Consider the following 22,109-nt stretch of genomic DNA (forward strand, 5'->3'; position numbering starts at 1 on the left):
GTGAGCTCGGATTCAAATCATCAAAACCGATTTTGAAGGACCTTCGTGTTTTTAAGGGCTGATCTCTGATCAAAACTTTTCAGCTGTAAAAATTCCTCGAAATTGGTCAAATTATCATACGTTATATCTTCTCCCAGGGCTCTCTGGTGGGTTCACAGACTCTCACAATACTTGGAACCTTTCAGAATACATTTGAATCACAAAAATGAGATTAGGTGAACTCAGGTCACAAATTAACATTTGGCAATGAATCTTTCTGTGTGGAAAAAGATCGTGTTTTTAACAACTTGTCTTTTGAAGCTCTGTCTGAACATAAAGTTCAAAAAGCTGAACTCTGCCATAAATTATACTGCTCTTCTTGTAGGAGCTGCAGTTTTATTTCTGTGACATCCACTGCCTGCAGGATGGAGTTGAAGATTTTGTCCTATGTCACAGTTCGTGAATACCAAATCTAAAAGACTTTGTATTATTATCTGAATGCTTTTCCAGTGGAAGAAAACCTTTTCCAAGCATTATCTCAAACAAAGCGTATGTGCAATGGGCTTCCTCGTTCAGTTTGGTTTGAAGACACTGCTGCTCTTTTCCAGAAAGTTCTTCAAACAAGTTGACTTGTGTTTGAACAATGTTGAATTTATCATTCAGCACCAGCCAAATTGTCCAGTCTAAATCCATGTCAGTGGCTCTAAATGTAACTCCGGCATGTTCACATGTCAACAGCACAATGCTGGCATGCCAATTTTTTCAGGCATAGCTAATGTTTACCATGTTAACCCTTTTAGTTTAGCGTTGTAGTTAGTTTAATAGTTAGCACAAGCTACAGCTGAGTCTGACGAGAGTGTCAATAGTTGGCTGGTATTTTTTCACAAAGTAAAATATTGGACAACATAAAGACCTTGTCTGGTAAAATTTTTTTTTAAAAATCTGACATCTAAATATGGGTGCAGAGGCCCATTTCCAGCGACGCTGGATTGAAAGGCTAATTGATGATTCAAAAACCCTGGTGCAGTTATGTTAGCATGTGAATTAAAGAGAGTTTTTATGGAAAACATGACATTACCTGGCTGACCCCAAACTTTTGCACGATAGTGTATATATATTTTTTGCATTGTGAACATATCCATAGGATGTTTTGTACATGTATGAAGACATACTATGAGCACAATAGGAAGTCAGTGAGCATTTTTCGCCTTGAAACTCCAGTGTATTAATGACCGTCTCAGAAACATCAGGAACCAGACATCCAGGGTTTCATACGTAACAAGCCAACCCTGTCATCTTACAGGGTGAGGCTTTCTGTGCTATGTTCCTATGTCAGTATCAGTTTCTGGGTTGGCTGAATTACTCCAATTTTACAATTTCTCATTGTGTAACACAGAATAGTTTTACAGTGTTTGAGCAGACTCAAAGGGGGTGGGTGGAGAGAGGTCGGGACCTCTGAGATCTCCAGATACTACAGAATGCAGTGGTGTCAAGCTGTTTTAAGGTGTGAAGGAGTCACGGATAAAACATCTAGCTTTTCGAGGTTCAATCAATGACTGGAAAAGGACTTTTATTTACCACATGACAGTGTAATTACATGTCATCTATGGGGACCTTGAAGAGCCATTGTAAATTTCAGGTTTCTTTCAGTAGTTGTTTAGACATTTCACCCAAAACCTGATAGTGGTTCGAGATAAAAAGACAGGGAGTCACCAAAGCCATGAGGACTATGAATATCTGGAACCACATTGTGGACTAAAATGTAAAATAAATATCCAGCAAAGCAGTAATGTCATCTATAGAGACACTGCTTTTGGGCTAAAAATACTCAAAGATGCAGATTTTGTTTATTTATAATACTGTGTTTAATTTATTGTATTAATATAACTTTGACTAATCACTACTTATTTTACAGCAAATGGATCTCCAGAGCCTTGTTAGTCTTGGTTTCTGAGCTTCAGTGTTCCAGGCTTCTCTTGCTCTTTCAGAGGTTCCCCTGCTAAGACTGCAACTCTGCCAAGAAACGCCCGTCTTTGAATGCTGAAAATCAGAAACCCATACGTGTCCAACCATTAATGCGCTGGTGCTGCTCCAGCTTCTCAATATCATGATTTCAAAGTGAGGAGAACACAGCATAAAAGTCCTTCAGCCGCTCTCAACGGCTTTTGTCCACGGGGTGTGAAATCGTTTGATCCAGCTTGTTCCATTTAGGTGCAACAACCTTTGTGTGCGTGTGAGAGTTTTCATTTGTGTGTGTTTTTAAATGCTGCCGGAGCAATAAAAGGTGGAGGGAGAGGGGAGGGTACAGGGCTGCAGGCAGGAAGGAAGGAAGGAAGAGAGCTGACGGTAGCTTCTGTGTTTGTCTTGCGTGGAGGGGAGATGGAGGGTGGGGGCTGTATGTAGTCCATTTTGTCTGTACGTGTGTGTGTGTGTGTGTGTGTAGGTATTGAGGGGGCAGTTACGGGTTAATGGACATTAAGTCTGTCCCAGTGTGGTCGTCTGGGTGTAGAGCGGTGGGCGATGAGCCCTGGCTCTCTGTAACTCACAAGGTCAGAGGTCAGGGTTAAAAGTCAAACAATGCCTGGAAGGACTAACAGTCAGTGGGGAGTGTGTGTGTGTGTGTGTGTGTGTGTGTGTGTGTGTGTGTGTGTGTGTGTGTGTGTGTGTGTGTGTGTGTGTGTGTGTGTGTGTGTGTGTGTGTGTTGGGCGGAGGTGAGGGAGGGTAGGAAAAGAGTCTGCCAGAAAAGGAGAGGTGGGAAAAATGAAGGGCAGGAAGAGGACAACGGAAAACAGAGATATAGCGGTGAGGAAAAGGGACAAACAGATGGGGGTTGAAAATGTTCTTTTTTTTCGCTCCCCCAGCGTCCGCTCACTTCGAAGAAATGATCCTGCTTTGCTTTTCCCTACAGGGACTCATCTTACCTCCAGATACACTCTGACATGAAACACACACACACACACACCGAACACACACAAACTAAAAGCATGCACGTAACGACACAAATCGACGGACGCATGCAGGAGCTCTGCAACCTAATCAGAACATGTGGCCTATTTCGCTGTATGTCTTAATGAGCCCTCCAATGTTGAGTGCTGACTGATATTATTAGGCTGCCGTGTCTCAGCTCATTAGCTAAACCAGGCTCAACAACAACACCAGCAGCTAAAAGATGATTTGATACCGCCTGTAGAGTTATGTGACACCACAGGACCTTAAAGAGGCCGTGGTGAGAGACAGAGCAAGTGAGTTAATTTGGTCATCGGGGGAGAGCCAGACTGAATCCCGCTTCTTATGACACAGCCAGGGATCATAAGAGTCGGTTTGATGGAAAGAAATAGAAAAATACATCACAGGCCGACTTCAGCCGTCTCCCTCGCTGCTCGTAAAGTTCCCTGCAGATGTGCCTTGAAGATTCAGTGTGCAATTTTAGCAGCAGAGTGGTGTCAAGTTAAGAAATGTAGCCAACAATGCTGAGTAGAAAACATTACTGCAGGTATCTAATCTGTTTTTAATGCGGGATGGCTCAGTTTTGTCTATCGGCACTGCAGTGTGTGCTATTAGTGCAGTTGAATCAATATGCCTTTGCTGGTTTGACAATGGTTTGTTGAGTTGCATGTTCTCAAAGCCTACGAGCATGTAAACCACACGAGCTTTTGTATAAATTCGATATTACACACAGTGGTGGGAGGAAGGATCGACTAGTGTATTCGTACACTTTTACTATGTCAAAGTGTTTATATTATGCAAAATCCAGTTTTTCATTGTTTTTAAACAGCCTTAAGTGTCCCGGGTGTGTCTTTAGACGCACAAAATATGAGAAAAAGCCTTCCTTCCTTTCTTTTCTTACTTCACACATCACAAAATGTGTCTCCGAGTGAGCCATTTCAGATTTGTAGCCTGTTATGATGTCACAACAGGATAAGCTCCGCCTCCAACTGCCTCTTCCTCTTTCTTTGAGCTCTTCTCTGCCTCCAACTGAACAGAGTAGATGCAATTTAAGAATTGTGCCTTTGGTCTTCTTCCTGAAAGGGTTGTGGACAGCAACAGCTCAGTGGGATTTAAAGCGACAGATACTGGAACAGTCCGTTTGGTTGAAACCAAGAGTATTATTCAAGATTCAAGACCTTTATTTTTCACAAACAGTTATACATAGTATAACGCGCAGTGAAATGCATTGTGCATATAGGTTTGGTAGAGTGAATGATGTGTACAGTGTTTAGGGCTGGTGGAATGAGAGACTTATATTTCATGATACAGCAGAACTGCAGTGCAAAAGTTGGAAAGTAACACCTAAACTTGCACCTTGTGATTAGTTCCACAAAATTGTCTGAAATAATACCACATATTTAAGTGCAAAATGCAAATTGAAGGAGGTGTAATTTGTTTTGTTGAAAGTAAAATGTTACCATATCCCATTATAAATGAATTACTGTGGTGCTACAGATATGTCCTAGTCCATAAACCATACTCTCCAGATGTAATGAGACGTGTTGGTTTGGTACAGACAACAGTAAAAATCACATAAGTTAAAGGAAATATAAAATTACCTTTAGTGCTAAAATTACAACTCTATTACAACCGCCATAGCTGTCAAAATAATCACAGTATAATTTTTTTTATTCATTGTTCAGCCCTACTTTTGTTAATTTTCTCAGGACTGGAGCAGGAAAATGCTTGGGAGTCGACACGACATCACAGCTCATTGCTATATCATTTCTTCATCATTTTGGGACTCATTTTGTCTGACATTTTGAGAAAATTACAACCTCTATTTTCAATACAGCATTTGGATTTTGTAGAATCCATTCACTTCCAAACAGATTTTTTAGTTTATACATCTTTCCATTAGTAGAAATTCAGAGTTAGTTTGGCCACAGCTATCCTCGAATAGGCTTCCTAACTGGAAAAGATCAAGTATGAGGCGAATACATTTGATAAATTCTATTCTGAAATTGCAACCTTTAAATCACTGAAGGTCTTACCTCCTTATTAATCAAGTTTTCAAACCTCAGCTAACTAAATGTTATGCTTGAATATTCGAAGGACTGTTTTGAAGGATGTTAAATGGTTAGCTTGCAGCAATTTTTTTTCCTTTTCCGTCATCATCGTTCTTAAATATGATCTTTCTGGAACTGATTGCTTTGAAGGAATCAAGTGTGTGAGGAGTTTTACTAATTTTTCAAGGACTTCTTCACTGATTGGCCTCTCACAGTACAAGTCGACAAGCTAAGAAACTGCTCCTTGTTGGCAATAGGATTTATGCTAAACAGCTGTGTTGTTGGAGAGAAGAGGAAACAGAGGAGATGATTAAAATATGATGACAGACAATGGGAAAGTGGAAAAGAGATGGAGGTATACGAAGGTTTGAAGATTTTCTTTAGACTGGCAGAAGCCTTGAATTGCTGTCTCGCTCTTCATCCTCCTGCCTCTTCCTCCTTGTCTCCCCCCTGTAGTGTTTACATGCTGCCTCTCCACTTAATCCGGCCTTCAGGATGCCCACTTCACTTTGTTACCTCTCAGCACAGCGATGGAACAGTGGATGTTGAGAAAGAATTTTTTTTCCTATTTCTCCATATCCCTCCCTCCCTCCCTCTCTCTGTCTCCCTCTCTCTCATCCTTTCAGCCCTCCCTGCCTCCCTCTCTGGCTCCCCTACCCCCCTCCATCTCAATCTCTTCTCGGCTCACTCGAGCATTGGCCCGGCAAGGCCTCCAGCATCGATCCAATAAAGCTGGTAGCCGCCACTGCGAGGCTTGGAGAGCTTTCACCCAAACCCAGCGTTTAAGCACGCTCATTTAGCAGCGCGTCGCCATGATCTGATCTGGAGGGGGTGGAGGTGTAGGGGGGAGGAGGGGAGAGAGGGGAGGTGAGCCAGTGCTGGTGGAGAAAGATTTGCTTTTTTTCTCTTTTTCTTTTTTTTTTCCAGCCTCTTCTTATTTTCCTTCTCAAAAGTGCGATCAATAGCAGTCACATCGGTTTGGATGTGGGCACACAAACACGAGCACACACATCTCTAAATCTTAATTACCTCCCCTGCCAATCCACCAAGTACACCAAATGTTTGCTTGCCAACACTGAAATTTAATATTCGCATGTGGGAATAGATGAGGAAGAAGGAGTAGCATGTGAGCTACACTTACTCAGGTAGCTTCTGTCTTTGTGTGGGTTAATGTTTGGCATTTTGCGTCTGTTTAAAAGTCAATGGGTTCCCTTCTCCAATGAGCTCACATCATCAAAGACACCATTTCACTCAGTGATACACAGCAGCAGGTGCAGGAGGGGAAGCTTACAGATGGTGTGTGTGTGCACTTCTGTGTGTATATTTATAATTCATTTCTTATGGGGATATTTTGTCCTCATGTGGATGCAAACATTCGGAGGAATCATTCATTCCTCCCATCAGCACTGACTGGATTGAAGTCCGGTAACTGGTTCAGGGTTGAGGTTTGAGTAACTGGACTTGGTTTAGATTAAACTTAGTGAGTTGGAGTTTCAGGGGTCCTGATGTAGATCCACTTTAAAATCAAAATTAAATGGAAAGTTCACTAAATTTCACTCCTCCCCCTCTAAAAAAAGCACTTACTCTTAGTGAGATGTAGTCATGCTGGTTCGTTTGCAGCGATTTTATATCCCGAGGTTTTGAAATATCCATCTCGGAGATTTCCGCTGCAGTATGAGTGAGATAGAAGTGAACTGACTTTTGCTTTTGGCGCTCACAGCACTTAAAAATGACATTTAAAATTGTTCCAGAGAGTGTCCCAGATAATCACAGGCCTCTCTAGTTACAGTTTTCTACTTTTTACTGAAGGCTAAGTCCTTAGAAAAACAGTAGACAGAATAGTTCATTGATTTTTCTTAAGATTTTAATATGCTTCAAAGTGCTTCTCAGGCCCAGTTTCTAGTGTCACAATCAATTCACCAAACAGATAATCTTGCACGCTTCCATTTTTTCAAGTTTCAGTGGGCTGCTTCAGGTACCTCTCATGTGTACAACCATGTGAACTAAATGAATACCTGAGAGATATTTCCTTGTGGCAAAACCACAAAGACATGCAAGAGTTATAGAGATCAGGGAGCAGCCTGGAGGAGGCAACAGGTTTTAGCTTTAGACCTTTAGTAATGGCAACAGTCTGTAAAAAGAAATCTGCCATTTGTTTACATTTTTTTAAATTTCTCTTCCAGGAGTGCCATAAATATCTTCATCCACCTCTGTTGCATTCACGTAGCAGCAGAAACCTAAAAGACAGAACTCTCACATCCTCAACCTGCATGACTTGATACAGTTGTAGACGTGTAAATATTTCTTTGCAGGTTTGATTAATTGACCTCTTATGCAAAAAATCAATGAAGTGAAACATGCAATTTTTTGACTGTTATTTCCCTCTTGGTTGATGCAAAAACATTAGCTGATGATTGTGTGGAGTTGAACATAATTTAAAGTTATTTTCACACTTGGGGACTCTGCTAATAATGGAGAAAGTAATAATCACAGGGAAATATTTAAGGCCGTCCTTGGCTGATTTCACAGTGATTTGTTAAAAGTGAAATGTTTCAGTGTGACTTTGAGGACAAGAGACACTTTTATGTGTTTTTTCCAAAATGACAAAGTGACGCATAGGGCGAAGGTTTAATGGCTGGCATGTCCTCACGGGCATACAAAAACAAAGTTAGGAGTGTGTGATTTTAATGGCAAATTCCTCTTATTACTGTGCATCCATCTCACCTGCAGCATCGTAACGAGTCAATCATCCTGCTCCCTCATTGGACTGTAATGCTGCGTTGTAGCCGCGCGCTTGACATGTTCATTAGGTCTAAACCAATTCATTTACAACACAGTGCTATTGGATTGTCCTTGTCTCGACATTCATTTCCCAACACATTGGCGTTTGATGCGTTGCCAGTGCCAATTAACTTTGATAACTCAGCCCCAGCTTAATATACTGCTGCTGAATTGGCTTGACAAGAGTGCGGCGATAAGCTATTTCTGAGCGTTCTGAGTGACGATAGCTGGATTATCGCTCTCAGTGAGGGAGGGACGCTGAAAACTTTCCTGCATAACCTCCCCGGCCAAAAGTCATTAAAGTGTTTGTTTTCGTTGGCAGACGCACGTACACAGAGGCACATACACCGAGTACAACTACGTCCTTGTAGGTTTTCACAATTTCCATAAATTATTATTGTTCTGCATTATTGCGGCTTTTGATGAGCATGTTCAATTTTATTCTCTGTGTTTTGAAAGTGAGACATTTATCTTTTAGCGCAGCTTGAATGTGTGAACTGTTTTCTGCGGCACTTTGAAAAATGTGCATGTTTTAAATACTGTTCTGACAGAGCGTTTTCTGATAAACAACCAAGCCAATAAAGGAAGTAAAGCTGCTGCTTCCAGCTGATGTGTTGTATTACTTTCTCTCTCAGCAGGCAGCCAGGAGCCGGGCTGTTCTCTTGAGTCCCCCTGATCAACCGATTGATCCTCGGCATCACTCAGCGGCAGTTCTGACGAATGGGAGCTGATATGGGAGCCATGGGCGGGACGAAGGTCTTGCTCCTGGTGTTTCTGGTTGGATGGGAGAAGTCTCTGAGTCTGAATTGGAACCCAATCCCACGCAAGACTGTTCGATACCAAGGTGAGTAAGCAGCAGAAGACCAGCTGATGGAGGAGTTAGACATCAGGGGGCACAAAATTCCCTTAGGTAGAAGCTTACAGTAAAATGAAACATAGAATTTTTCCAGCAAGTATTTTCTGCCAGATCACAATTATAGCCGCTGACAGAACAAGGTTGATTTTTAGTCTTTCTTTTTGAAATTTGCACCCCATGGAGAGTTCATATTTGTAAAAGTTCTGCAGCGCTTTAAAAAGTGGGAATCAGTTTTATTAATATTGCACCACTTCACAATATCTGTCATATCAGGGAACTTTACACATTAAAGTCAGAACTTTACAATATTACATTATACAAAGAGGCCCAACAAACTCAAACAATTCAGTTTAAGCAGCTCTTTGGCAACAGTGAGGAGAAAAAAACTACCATTTAAGAGAAAGAAATGTCCAACAGAACCAGGCTCAAGGAGGGCTGCTGTCTACCTCGACTGGTTAGGGTGAGGGTGAAGAGGAGAGAGAACAGGATAGTAGAGACAGCGGACAAACAATGCAGGAGAGAACAATAAAAGCAACGTGGACACAACCCTGAAAGCTGGAAAACATTTTTAGCCATGAGCAACTTTGATTCACGTACCATCTTCAAGTCCGGGATCCAGTTCTCCTTAATACATCCAATGATAAATCCGCATATGAGCATTAGCTTGAGTCCCAGGCAACTGAGTTTTTGAGAACAGATGTTTTGACACACCAGAAATAATATTGGTCTGATATCTGTCAGCTAATGGACAAGCTCGTCAAGATGAGTTACAGGAGGATCCAGTTGAGAATGTTGCTATAAATATACTTTTACATACAGTTAACTTGAGTAGTAACTCACAGAAAAGGCAGAAAAAAAGTGCCACTTGTCCTCCCAGAGCTTAACCAACCAGCAGTTTTTTAGAGCTGCTCAGAAGTACCTACGCTGGAGTTGGTACATTTTTCTTAGCCAGAAATTACCCTAAAAGAGGTTCTACAGTTGGAATATACACAAAGATTCAGGCCACCTTAAAAAGGCCTGCAAGTTCCTAGAGTGGAAAATTGTTGTAACTGTTCCCAAGACCAGCTGGTGAACTACAAAAAAAGCTATTTAAAGCTAGTGAAGACATTTCATGACAGGTTACTATTGGTCCATGTTGCAAATGTTCAGTAAATTTAAACTTCACTGAGTCCTACTAGCACTGACTGCAAAAGCTCCACTGAAATGGGTAGATTTTTCTGGGAGGTTTTACAGTTTTAGATGCAGCTGTGACTGAGCCCTGTAAAGCAGATTCATCAGACTGATAGATGTTGGTGGGAACTCCACCCTGTCACTGGAATGATGTATCTGGTTGGACATCTGAAACAAAACCAATACTTTCAGAAATGTATTCCATTAGAGTAATCAGGGAGGATTTTTCCATTATGTCAGAGGTGGATGATTTCTGATTTTTGTTAAAGAGCCCCACATCGACCGTCAGTAAAACAATGCATCAGTCTAATCCTGCTGCTCAACTGTATTTGCACTCTTTATCTTGGCCCTCCTCTGCAGCCAGACCCCGCTTTCTTCACTGAACAATGCCAATTGTTGCAAGCTGAGAAATAGTCTTTTTTTAATCCCTCAAAGGGGAAGTGCTGCATTCTGTCTCTTGGGGATTAGGGAAATACTATAAAGAGGAGAAAAAAATATAGGGAGAAAAGGTATATTTTCTCACCTCTCTGTTCCACCTATCCCACCTTTCATCCCGTATCTATCCCTCCATTCTCGTCTCTTCCTGCTCTTTCTTTTTGCCTTTTATCCCTCCCCTCCCCTCTTTTGCTTTGTATGCTGCGGCTCATCGTATGAACCTGAAATGCTCTTATGGCTTTTTCACAAAGAGCTCCGATTTCAGCCGCTCTCGAGGAGAATGGTGCTTGGTGGTGGCGGTGGGAGCAGCGGCGGTGGGGTGTAGGGATATTTCAAAAGCAGCTTTCTCATGCCGCTATCACCCACCCCTCCTTCCTCTCTCTCCTTTTTTTATCCTTCCAGCCCTCCTCCTTCTGCTCTTCCCTCCATGCCACAGTCGTCACTGTTGTTGTGGTGCGATGTGAGGACAGAGAATGGGGACACACGCTCAAAAAAAAAAACAAAAAGCTATCGACAGGGCGTTGATAGTTTGCGGTGAAATGCACCAGTGTGACAAAGCAAACCCAGTGTTGGCAGAGAGCGGCCCAGATCTCTGCTCCGCTTTGGCCATGCAGCACACACTTGTGGTAAAGACACACCAGACAGGGGAAACGGGGACAGCTGCACACATGTCTTATATAGATGGTGTAAAAACAAATGTGCTACCAAGACTGAGAAGCATTATAGTTTTGGTATTTGTTCTGGAATTAAAAAGACAGAACAAAGGAAAGAAAACTCCCCTTGCTTCTTTTGCAGATTCACTTCTTGTTCAGGAATGTCTCCGAAATAAAAGCTTTGTCAGGAAACACAGGAGAAGACAGATCACTTCTATCATGCTTGAATTGAGTGCGCCACTTGAGTGCAGAAATATTCTTGCTGCAAATTGATTTGCATTGGAAACAAGTGGGATTATCGTACCCTCTGACAGATTTCTCCACTTGGTTAAAGAAAAAGGAGATTTTCGGGCTCAATACCGGGTTAAATGACTTATATGGATGGGTTCTTGCTACAGTGCTGGGGAGGGGATAGCACTGAGGCGAAATGGAAAAAAAACAAAGCTGCAGAAAGAGGGAGGGATGGACCGGAGTGGAGAAGTGAAATGAAAAGAGAGAGAGGACACGTATAATGGAAAGAAAACTAGAAAGAAAGATCGGCAGAGAGACATAGTGGAAGACTGGGAGAGAGAGAGGCCAGTCACTAACTGCCTTAAAAGGACAGAAAGAAGCTTGAAACGAAGGACATAGAGAGACGAAAACACACACACACACACTGCAGGCCATTCACCCAGCGCTTCATTTTGCACTGAAACATCTTTGCACAGCATCCATATTAACGTGTGTGTGTGTGTGTGTGTGTGTGTGTGTGTGTGTGTGTGTGTGTGTGTGTGTGTGTGTGTGTGTGTGTGTGTGTGTGTGTGTGTGTGTGTGTGTGTGTGTGTGTGTGTGTGTGTGTGTGTGTGTGCTGTTTGCATGCAGCATGAGTATCCAAGACCGACACGAGAAGACAGACAATGAAAAACAAGAGTGAGGGAAAATATGGAGGCACAGAGGGCGTGTGTGTTTATACCTATTTGTGTGTACAGGGAGGGAGAGAGTGTGTAGTTGTGAATCTGCCTATCTAATCCCCCTTTGTTTATATGTGTGTGTGAGTGTGTGTACTGCTTAGGCTGGCAGTCTGAGGGATTTGGAGCTCTGGGCAGTGTAGTAGGGGTGTGTGTGTGTGTGTGTGTGTGTGTGTGTGTGTGTGTGTGTGTGTGTGTGTGTGTGTGTGTGTGTGTGTGTGTGTGTGTGTGTGTGTGTGTGGTTGGGCTGGGTTGGGTTATGGTGGGGCAGAGATGGTTGAAGAGATAATATTTACCCCCACCCACCAGCGCCACCCCCACCCTGCAATTACATGAGGCTTACACGAGGCTGCAGAAGAAGAAACACAAACATCCTCTCCGTGTCTCTCATTCCCTCCACTATCTGCCCACCTCTTCTTCTCTTACTTTATGTAAGTCGCAGGTTGCCATTTTAAATCTTAGGCCGTTGTTATTCCTCACCAGTCGTCACATTTATGGAGGGGAAAAAAATCACTGTTGGCTTCTAATGAGACATTTAATGTACACACATTATGTATGGCCCTCGTACAGCTGCTAATGAGGGCTGTAAATTTACATACTTTTCATTTTTCTCTCATATTTTCTCATTCTAATCACTGACATAGTGCATGTATCTTGATTTCTTTTTACTTTTATGTGGGTAATATTTCATAGTTATGTTCACATTGTGCAAGGTTCTTATTCGTCGTTTTTTGCAGAAAGTTTTCTCGGCCAAGCACGCTGATATACTACAGTTTCCTAATGTGAAAAATCCATCTAAAAGGCCAAAATTGCAAATATCTTTCAATACTTTCTGAATTACCTACCTCATCTGTCTCAAGTCCACTGGTTCCTGGACCTAAACTGCAGATCATAAGAGACATTTTCCAGAATTTCTTTAATCATTAGTAGTTTTTACTAAACATTGCTAAAAGAGTAGTAATAGTGCATTTCTCAGGGACTATTTTCGTCAGTGGATACACACACATTTAGACTATTTGCAGCACCAAGACTGTGTGACTGTTCACAGTCCACAGAGGTTTGCGGATGCACATTTATGTGTTGTTACTGTATGCTGCCATTTGGGGACAACTGCAAATTTAAGATACACTTGTTCATGTTTAAACTGTTACTGGCTTTTCTCTTTTCCCCCATAAAACACAGAATTTATAGCGTGTTGTTGTCGGCACACAGCTCGTGTAAACGCAGGCACTGTTCAACATACTAAAATGGTCCTTTACCGTTTCTGGTTTGAGCCAACCTTTCAACCAATCGCCATTCAATATTAATGGCGTCATTCATAGTGAGGGACAGTATGCTGGTTGTGGACTTTTCCTTAAGCATGTCTCCATTGCCTCTGCACTGATTGATTTCTTAGAATCTTTCAGTCTACATATGCAAAGAGCAGCGCAAACGGACAATTACACAGAACCATAAATCCACCTTTATACCACAGTCTTGCTATAAATCCTCCCTTCATGGAGGGCATCCTTCATTGTAATTGTCAACTTTACGGTCACTTTGGAGGATGTAGTTTGTTGTTTCTAGACTTTTCTGCATTATACAGAGAGGTGCTTATATTATTTAGCCAACCTTTATTGATGCAAATGGACAACAAAACAGAAACATCACATGGTATAATGAAGTATAGATCAACAGCACCGCAAACAGCACTAGAAAATGGCTATACAGTTGAATCAACACTCCTCTGAATTTTTGATTTATTGCACAATTAATGCAATTAGACTTTATTGGCTTCAGCTGGCTCTACCTCATAAACTGTGTACTGTACACCTGAACATTAAAATGCAAGGCACTGGTGTTTCCATGATTGGCTGCTATTGATTGATCTGTTGTCAAGAGGGTTAGAAAGTCTTCTCCAGTGAAAAGACTGAAATCCAAGTGAAGTAACTTGGGATCAACAGCAGTTATCCTGTCTAAAGGTGACGTTTACCATTTATTGGAAACTAAAATCATACAATGTGTAATAGTAGTACAAGTATCAAATAGAAAAATCAGAAACTAGCTTAAATGGACTGCCTGTAAATTCTACAGATTTGCCTCAAAATTCCTTACGGACATGTACACTGATATACATAAATTTTGATGCCTGCCTAGTATTGTGTTGGTCTCCTTTATGCTGCTAAAAAAAGCTCTGACCCAATGGGGCATGGACACAGGACCTCTGGGGATGTCCTGTGGCATCAGGATGGCGGCCGTGAATTCTGTGGGTCCTGTGGGTTGCAGTGTGGGACCTACCTAGATCAGGCCACAGATGCTCACTTAGATTTGGATCTGAGGAGTGTGAAACCGGCTGCACAGTGGCTCGGTGGTGAGCACTTTTGCTTTGCAGCTAGAAGATTCCCAGTTCGCGTCCCGGCCTGGGCCTAAGATCTTTCTGCGTGAAGTTTGCATGTTCTCCTTATGCATGTGTGGGTTTTCTCTGGGGGTTCGGCTTCCTCCTACAGTCCAAAAGCATGCTGAGGTTAACTGGTAATTCTAAATGGTCCTATCTGTAGCCCTGTGATAGACTGGTGACTTGTCCAGGGTGTTCCCTGTCCCCTAAGTCAGCTGGGATAGACTCCTGCCTCCCTGCGACCCTAATGAGGATTATGCAGTGTATAGATAATGAAAATAATGGATGGAGTGTGGAACCCAGGTGAACACCTGAGCTCTGTCGTGTTCTCCGGCCACTCTTGAGCAGTTTTTGGGATGTGATGGGTTGCATTGTCCTCCTGAGGGTGGCAACTGGCATCAAGGACTGCTGTTGCCATGAGGGGTTGGTGGGTTGCTTGACCTGCAATGTTTAGGTGGTTGGTACATGTCAAACATCCACATGAATGTCAGGACTCAAGATTTCCCAGCAGAGCTTTTCAAGATGATCGATGTTATTCACTTCACCTGGTCATAATGTTGTTCCTGATTGGTGTATAAAACCACATAGATTATAAGGAAATTAAAGTCAACATACGTGTGCTGAAAGTTAAGTCAGGTCCATTGGAGCCATTGACAGATTGTGTTGTGCTGTAAAGTTCCAAAGCACGACTTCAGTGGTAATCACATTTTTCGGGGTGTTGGATTTGGGACATGAAAACATCATCTGTGGATGATTCTCTCTCATTTATATTTCACTGGTGCAGTTTCAAGTAAAAATGCTCTTTTGCATCATACACACTGGACGCTGCCACCTTGATATCTCACATACAGACTGAAGTGAGCGTATTCTTCATTTCATTTTTTGTTGATTTTCAAGTAAAACATCAATATCTAATACATTCTGCTGAGCCCTTTGTGAGTAACATAACAATATCTTATTAAAGTTTACTTACTGTGGGTAACATAAGCCTCTGGTAGCGTATTGAATCCGATGTGATACTTCTTCTTTTAAAGTTGAGTTGCAAGTCTTTTTATGATTTTGTCAAGTTGACTCTGACCCTCAGTCCAAGTAATACGACTCATATCTACACGTCTGGTAGGATCATGTCATCATTGGAGCGTTTCATGGTATTTGCTGACAAGAAAAATACAGAATATCACCTGCTTTAAAGAGGAGAGCATTTTGTACTTTTCTCTCACTTGTTTTTCGGTCTCTGTGACTGACCCACTCCGTCTTTCTCAACCTTTCTTCTTACTGAATTGGCCGCAGATGATTGTAGCATCCATTATGTTGTTTTAAGCTACTTTCACGGCCTTAACCCAGCCCGTTTCCATTGACCGCAGAAAATACTTTCGCTGATAACACCACTGTCTTCTCACTCATTTCTGGCTTTCTCAAACACCATCTTTCATTCTCAGCTTATAGCTTTCTCCTGCGAGGGTTTACACACACACACACACACACACACACACACACACATACACACACACACAACCATGCATGCAATCCTTAGCACAGCAATGACAGAGGCCAGTAAGCCGAAACTATGACAAAACACAGCAGCTGTGGTCAAAGAAAGAAAGAAAGAAAGAAAGAAAGAAAGAAAGAAAGAAAGAAAGAAAGAAAGTGGGTGGTGAAGAGAGCAGGAGAAATCAGTCCCTTCGAAATATGATATTTTGTTTGAAAACTTATCCAGCTTTGAAGCAGCAAATGAGCCCTGTATCTTTTAAGACAAGCCAAGGCAAATGGATGCCTCTTTATTTAGAAAAAGAAAGATAGAATGAGAGATGGTGGGGGAAAGAAAAAACCCAGAGCAGAGGGAGAGAGGAAAAGGGCCGGGCCTCTGACCTCCAGAAACCTCTCTCCCTCTCTTAGTCAACCTTTCTTTTTTCCCTCCCTCTTTCTGTCTTTCTGCCGTATCTCCCCAAAAACCTCCAATTACAGTAATGAGTGGTTGAGAGCAGGGCAGAGGAGGAGGCTCAGAGAGGTTGTGCGTGACTGGAAGGATAGATGGGGGGGAAGGAGAGAAGAAATAGAAGGAGGAGATTCATCACTGCTTTTTATCTGCTATGAGTGTCACTCATCCCCTGACCCAGCGCTGATTGGTCAGTGAAGATTAACAGCCTGGCCCAGATGTCGGGACCTGGAGTGCTCTCTGTTGTCATTCGGACTTTGTGAGAGCTGATGTGTGGGCAAGTGGGCATGCGGATTAAAATGAAAATGCCACTCTGAGGCTGCTCTTATCCAGAGCACCTTCTTGTCGCAGTGGTATCACAGTTGAATTGATGCACTGGTTTGCCACTATTGACATTACATTAAAAATCACTTTATGCTCATCCTTCAAGTCAGAGTGAAGTTTTCTCATTGGGGTAGGATGTCTCACTTGATAAATTCATATGTCAAGTGTGTGAAACATAAGTTTCCTGCTTTTTTCCCCTCAGGGATGCAGTCTGATTACATGTTTACTGCATAAATTACAGAGTAAGTTCAACCAGGAACTAATCAACAATAATTTTAAAAGTCAAGCAGTTTTTTTTAAAGCAGTTTAACATGCAAATTTGATGTTTCCTGCATCTCTAACAAGAAGATTTACTGACTGTCTCTCCGGTTTTTTTCCTAAATTAAGTCTCTGGCTTGTCAAGTATTCGTAACGTATCATCTGTATATAAAAGATGCAGTTGCCTCCAGGTCTGAAAATCCCAGAGACAACTGCTTTCTTTCTAATGGCCAGCAGGAGGCTCCTATGTAATGATGTCTAATTATATAGAAGTCTATGGGAAAATGACCCTACCTCTCCTTTGATTTGCTACCTTAGCAAACACTTTCCTAATAAATTTGTAGTCTCAATCATTAGTTTTTCGTCTTGTTCAATACGGCATGGTATTCAGTTCCATTGGTGATGCTCCCTTGCAGAGGAAAATAGACAGTAACTCAGGATGTCGCTACCCTATGAGTGATACAACACTACAGTATAGCCATGTGTTGCATCCGGTTTCAAAAGACCAAGATGTCAACTAGAGCTGCTGCTAATGATTGGTTCCATTATTAGTTAAACTCTTGATTACTTTCTAAAATAATCAATGAATTGTACGGTCTATAAAACAATAACATATTTCGTTTTGTCCAGCTTATGGTAATAAGTACTGGCATACAATGGTAGTACTGGCCTGAGGGTGCACAGTATGAGGACATGTGTTCATTGTTATAGTGGGTTTCAGTGTAGCGTTCCATCGTCTCTTTGTAAATCTTGCCCTTCCTGTGAATCACCATCCCTGCCATTACTGGCATGTACGTTGTTCAGTGAGTCAAATTCCAAAACTGCAGCAGTTTTATTGGACTTCACAAGCTACCTTCTGTCTGTCCTCGTGTGTGTCATTACCACAGCATTGCACAAAAACGCCTAACTCTCCCCAGCTGGTGCCCACCGCTGTAGCAGTTATACATGCTGAACCATGACGCTGGAATGGAAAACCCTCACTTGTGGCATCAACCAGTGCCTGATTTGTTCTGCTTGTTGTGGATCGCGATGGAGACCCCCCACTGAGCCCTGCTGCTCCCCTCCTCCCCTCCTCCCTCTTTCATCTTCCCTCCTCACCCCCTCCCCAAAAACCATCCCCCGACCGGGCTCACTTGTTCCGTTGTTGTGTTAATCCACTTTTACCACTTCCTCTCCTCCCACTCCATCATGCTTCTCTTCCAAATCTGCTGAATTCAGTCGCTGTATTGGCATGACTGTTTATCAAAGGCTGTGATAATAAAGCTGCATAGTAAATACAAACGCTCCATGAGCTGCAGACAAGGCTTTGCACATATAAGCCATGCAGAGACAAGAAATTATTCAGATTAAAACATGTACTTATTATGTTTCTATCACGCTGATTCAGTCGTTAGCGGGTTAAGTACATAAAATCCAGCCTGAATAATCCTATTAATCTCATTCATTCTTAATTTACATTAGCATATAATCTAGATCCCCCCCAACTAACAATAGGTGCTTTTGCAGATCCAACTCATAAAGGCATGTATATCTTTGCCTTTCATGTCTCACTCTCTCTATCTCCGTGCTCTCATTCTGTCGTACACCTGACTTTCCTGTGAACTTCATCTTCTCTTCTACAGACGAAGCTGGTGCGCTCACGTGGGAGTGTGTGTGTCTTTGTGCACGCCCGTTTGTTTTATTCCTTCAAAGAGGGTACCTGCTCAGATGAAGGTGTGACGGCGCTCTGCGTGCACGCTGGGTCTGTCTGCATGTTTGTGTGGGGGCGCTGCACAGCGTCTCTCTCTCCACTGTCTGTCTGTCTGTCTCTGCTTCTCGCTCTGTGTTTGTCGCTGCTTCAAAGCTCTGCCCAAAATAGGCCTTTAATCATAGTTTGGTGTGCGAGTGGCTCGGCGGTTAGAAGCTATAAGAAGAGGCTGGGTGTATTTATAGCAGACAGCGAGAGGGAAGCTGGAAAACTGATGGAGGCTGATCACAGAGGCGAGGCCAGGATCGAGAGCTTTTCAGCTGGACATGAAGCAACAGGCGCTCCCCTCCCGTTTCCTCTCCCTGCTCCACCTCCAAGGGAGTTCTGTTTGGTCTGGCTTGGTTTGGTTTGAGCTAGGAAGGGCAGTGAAGCTGTGATGTGACCCTGAGATACCCTGCAATGAAGCACATGCAGACATGCACAACTCGGATCATCAGACACTTTCTATGGAATACAATTACCTGATTTCATTATCAGGCAAACAGCTCTACGGAGTAAATTGCTGTTCTTTGTGTTGGTTTTATGTTGCCTTTTGTAGCTCACATTTGTAGAGTTATGTTTTAATGTCTTCTAAAGAATCCCAAGTAAAACAGCTTGATTTCCTACCTTCAGCCTTTGGTTTAAGTTCATTTATTATAAAATCGACAGTAATCCACCAAAGAGAGCATCTCTGTCCTTGTTGCTGCGTTCAAAGAACCTCTATCAATCCATGAATGATAGCTGGCTTTTGATCTATGACAACAAATGAACAGATTTGTATCGTGATTTCATATTATGTCTTCTTTGTGTTTACTTCACCTCATATACAGCAGCTCCAGGAGCCACTGGATAATGTTGCATTATTTTTTCATGATGCTGCAGTTGACTAAAGGGACTGTGTAAAATTTCTCCCTGGGTGATGCCTTCAAGAGCACACAAACCAAACAAATAGTCTGTTGAGTACTGTACTAATGTGTGCTGAGGAGAAATTTAAGTGCACAAAAAAAGACTATCCTGTCATGCAATAAGAGGAAATGAATATGAATAATTACATGCTGTATATTTGACCAAAACTGAAGTATCAGTGTGGTGAATCTGGTTCAGTACCCAGCAAATGTAAATTAAACTTCAAATGGCAGACTGAAAGTACACAAATTAGCGGAATGGTTTTTCAGCACCATGAGATGCATGCAAAGATGTGACGACACACTGGTATTGATTATGATCATGATATTTCAAAAATAGGACAGTAATATTATGTGAACAAGAAAAGCACTCAGAGAGTGCAGTACTCTGCCAAGGCTGTTCATTCCCATATATGGCATTGTCAGAAATGCAGCATTTATTTATTAGTTAGTGATGATCAGAAATCACGGCAACACAGATTGTGACCATTTAATATAGATTTACCCACAAACAAACTAACCTTGTGCTGAGCACAGGCATGTGTTATGCATGTGTACGTTATGTACGGATACCAAATTGTGTGACCTGAATATGTAGCGGGCGGCGGAAATTGATGGGACACCCCCACAATTTATTCATTTGTTCCTTGTATCATTTCTGACAGATAAGTCTCAATAAGTCTGCAGCAGTAGATTTGTAGTAGGATCACAATCATGTGATCGCCAGCAGGCAGCTGACGTAGTGTTCACTTGTTGTCATAGTTACAGTGACGCCATGCCGCTGTCTCACAATGATACAGAAATCTTTATCAAACCCGTGGATCCAGACTAGAAGCCGCATCACTGCCAATATCTGATCATTTGGTCCTTGTGTCATTTCTGACCTGCACTAAAAATTTCATCCAAATCTGTTAGTCGGTTTTTGTGTAATGTTGGTAACAGTCAGACAGACAGACAGACAGACAGACAGACAGAAAGACAAAAGTAAGGCTGATTGATGGAGTAATAATGCACATGAACAAATTACATAAACAGTCCTGCACCATTATGCTGTGTACACAATTCAACATAGTAGTGACGTACAGCACAGTTATGTCCAAAGAAGACATCAAACACACAAGAATTTCATTATCATTCATTCCTTCCCTAGGTTTTCTTTAGATACTGAGATAATATTATTATCATGAATAGTTTTGAGTGCAATTATCATGTCGTGAAAATCTGATATGACAGCTGTAGTGCACGCAAGTTGGAGAAAACATGTTTTCTGCCACAAACTGCAAAAAACAAAAAAGAAAACTTTCCATTTCCTACAAGTATCAGAGCACACAAACAGCTTTTAGAATTTAGGGATTTCATCACAGGCCTGAGGTGTTGGATAGTTTTGCTTTTGCAGAGAAACATTTAAGTAGGAAACACCCGTTTTAAGGTGCTGCTTTGCTTTTAACCTGTGCTGACCGGTCATTTATGCTGCCATCTAGCAGCTTCTTCTGGGTTTGCATTACTCTGAATTTCCTATTATTAAAAATTAATGTGTCGTGTTTCCTAGCCAGAACCAGTAATGGTAAGTGGTCTGCATTTATACAGCGGCTTTTAACCTTAGTGGTTCGACATAGTGCTTAACGTTTGTTTTTCACTGACCCATTCATGCACACTCTTGTGCTAGCCTGGCATTGGGAGCAATCTGGGGTTGTGTTAGGCTTTGTCATGTGAAGTGGATCAAACCTCCAATCCTGTGATTAACATCCTGAGGATGACCCACTCTGACGCCTGAGCCGCAGCCCTTTTCGATGATAGAGATCAGTATGGGGTGGAATAGTAACTGTACAGGTTTTCAGTCTTTGTAAAATGCCATATATAAGCTATTGGGTTGTGACATTGAGTTTTCAAGCCCCTAATGGACGCAAATAATTTACTTATTATTAACAGAAAACTTATATGTTTAGTTAATGGGCTTAAATAAACAAAAGCAAAAGTGTGGCTCTTTAAAAGTTGTAAAAGGCATTGTATAGTGCATTCATGATTTATTAAGCAGTCTGTTCAAGCTTGTATGATGCATTCAATGTATTTAATCTAAAATCACATCTGAAATGATGCTAGTTATTTATGAATGTGTGCACATTACCATTCAAAAGTTTGGGGTCACTTTGGGGTCAGTGTCCTTATTTTTGAAAGAAAAGAATTATTTTCAATGAAAATAACATCAAAAGAATCAGAAATCCAGTCTAGACATTGTTAATGTGGTAAATGACTATTCTAGCTGGAAACGGCTGATTTTTAATAGAATATCTACATAGGGGTACAGAGGAACATTTCCAGCAACCATCATTCCTGTGTTCTAATGCTACATTGTGTTAGCTAATGGTGTTGAAAGGCTCATTGATGGTTAGAAATCCCTTTGTGCAATTATGTTAGCACATGAATAAAAGGAAGAATTTTAATGGAAACATGAAATTGTCTGAGTGACCCCAAACTTTTCAACGGTAGTGTATGTATCAACTTCCTTTCTTTGTCTTTGCTCCCCTTCTTTTTGCATTTTTATCAGAGTTCAACCCCATCTAAAGATGAAAAAACATCCGCAGAGCTGTAGGAGATGTTTGTAGTGCAGTGATCTCTGATCATCTCTGTTTCCAGAAGCACTGACCTCAGTCAGACCCTCTGAGTTATCTGTGTTTTGTATTCTCCCTTTCATTCTGCCTCTCTATGTTTGTTTGTATTCCTTCCTTCATCTGTTGGACTCATTATGTCTCCCCTCATGTTTGCCCTC

The 22,109-nt window shown here is 41.8% G+C and overlaps 1 protein-coding gene across 4 annotated transcripts in view; it reads left to right on the forward strand.

The window, feature by feature from the left end:
* Positions 1–22,109, forward strand: part of sema4c (sema domain, immunoglobulin domain (Ig), transmembrane domain (TM) and short cytoplasmic domain, (semaphorin) 4C) — a 114,568-nt gene that overhangs the window by 53,226 nt on the left and 39,233 nt on the right. For 3 of the 4 annotated variants that reach the window (XM_022212392.2, XM_022212391.2, XM_051950310.1), the window contains one exon: positions 8,394–8,602. In XM_022212392.2, coding sequence (XP_022068084.1) covers positions 8,479–8,602 — 124 coding nt within the window. In that variant the 5' untranslated portion in view covers positions 8,394–8,478. The remainder of the gene's footprint in view (positions 1–8,393; positions 8,603–22,109) is intronic. The other variant, XM_051950309.1, reaches the window with a different exon arrangement.

This window comes from Acanthochromis polyacanthus, chromosome 7, assembly GCF_021347895.1.
Source record: "Acanthochromis polyacanthus isolate Apoly-LR-REF ecotype Palm Island chromosome 7, KAUST_Apoly_ChrSc, whole genome shotgun sequence".
Taxonomy (NCBI): Eukaryota; Metazoa; Chordata; class Actinopteri; family Pomacentridae; genus Acanthochromis; species Acanthochromis polyacanthus.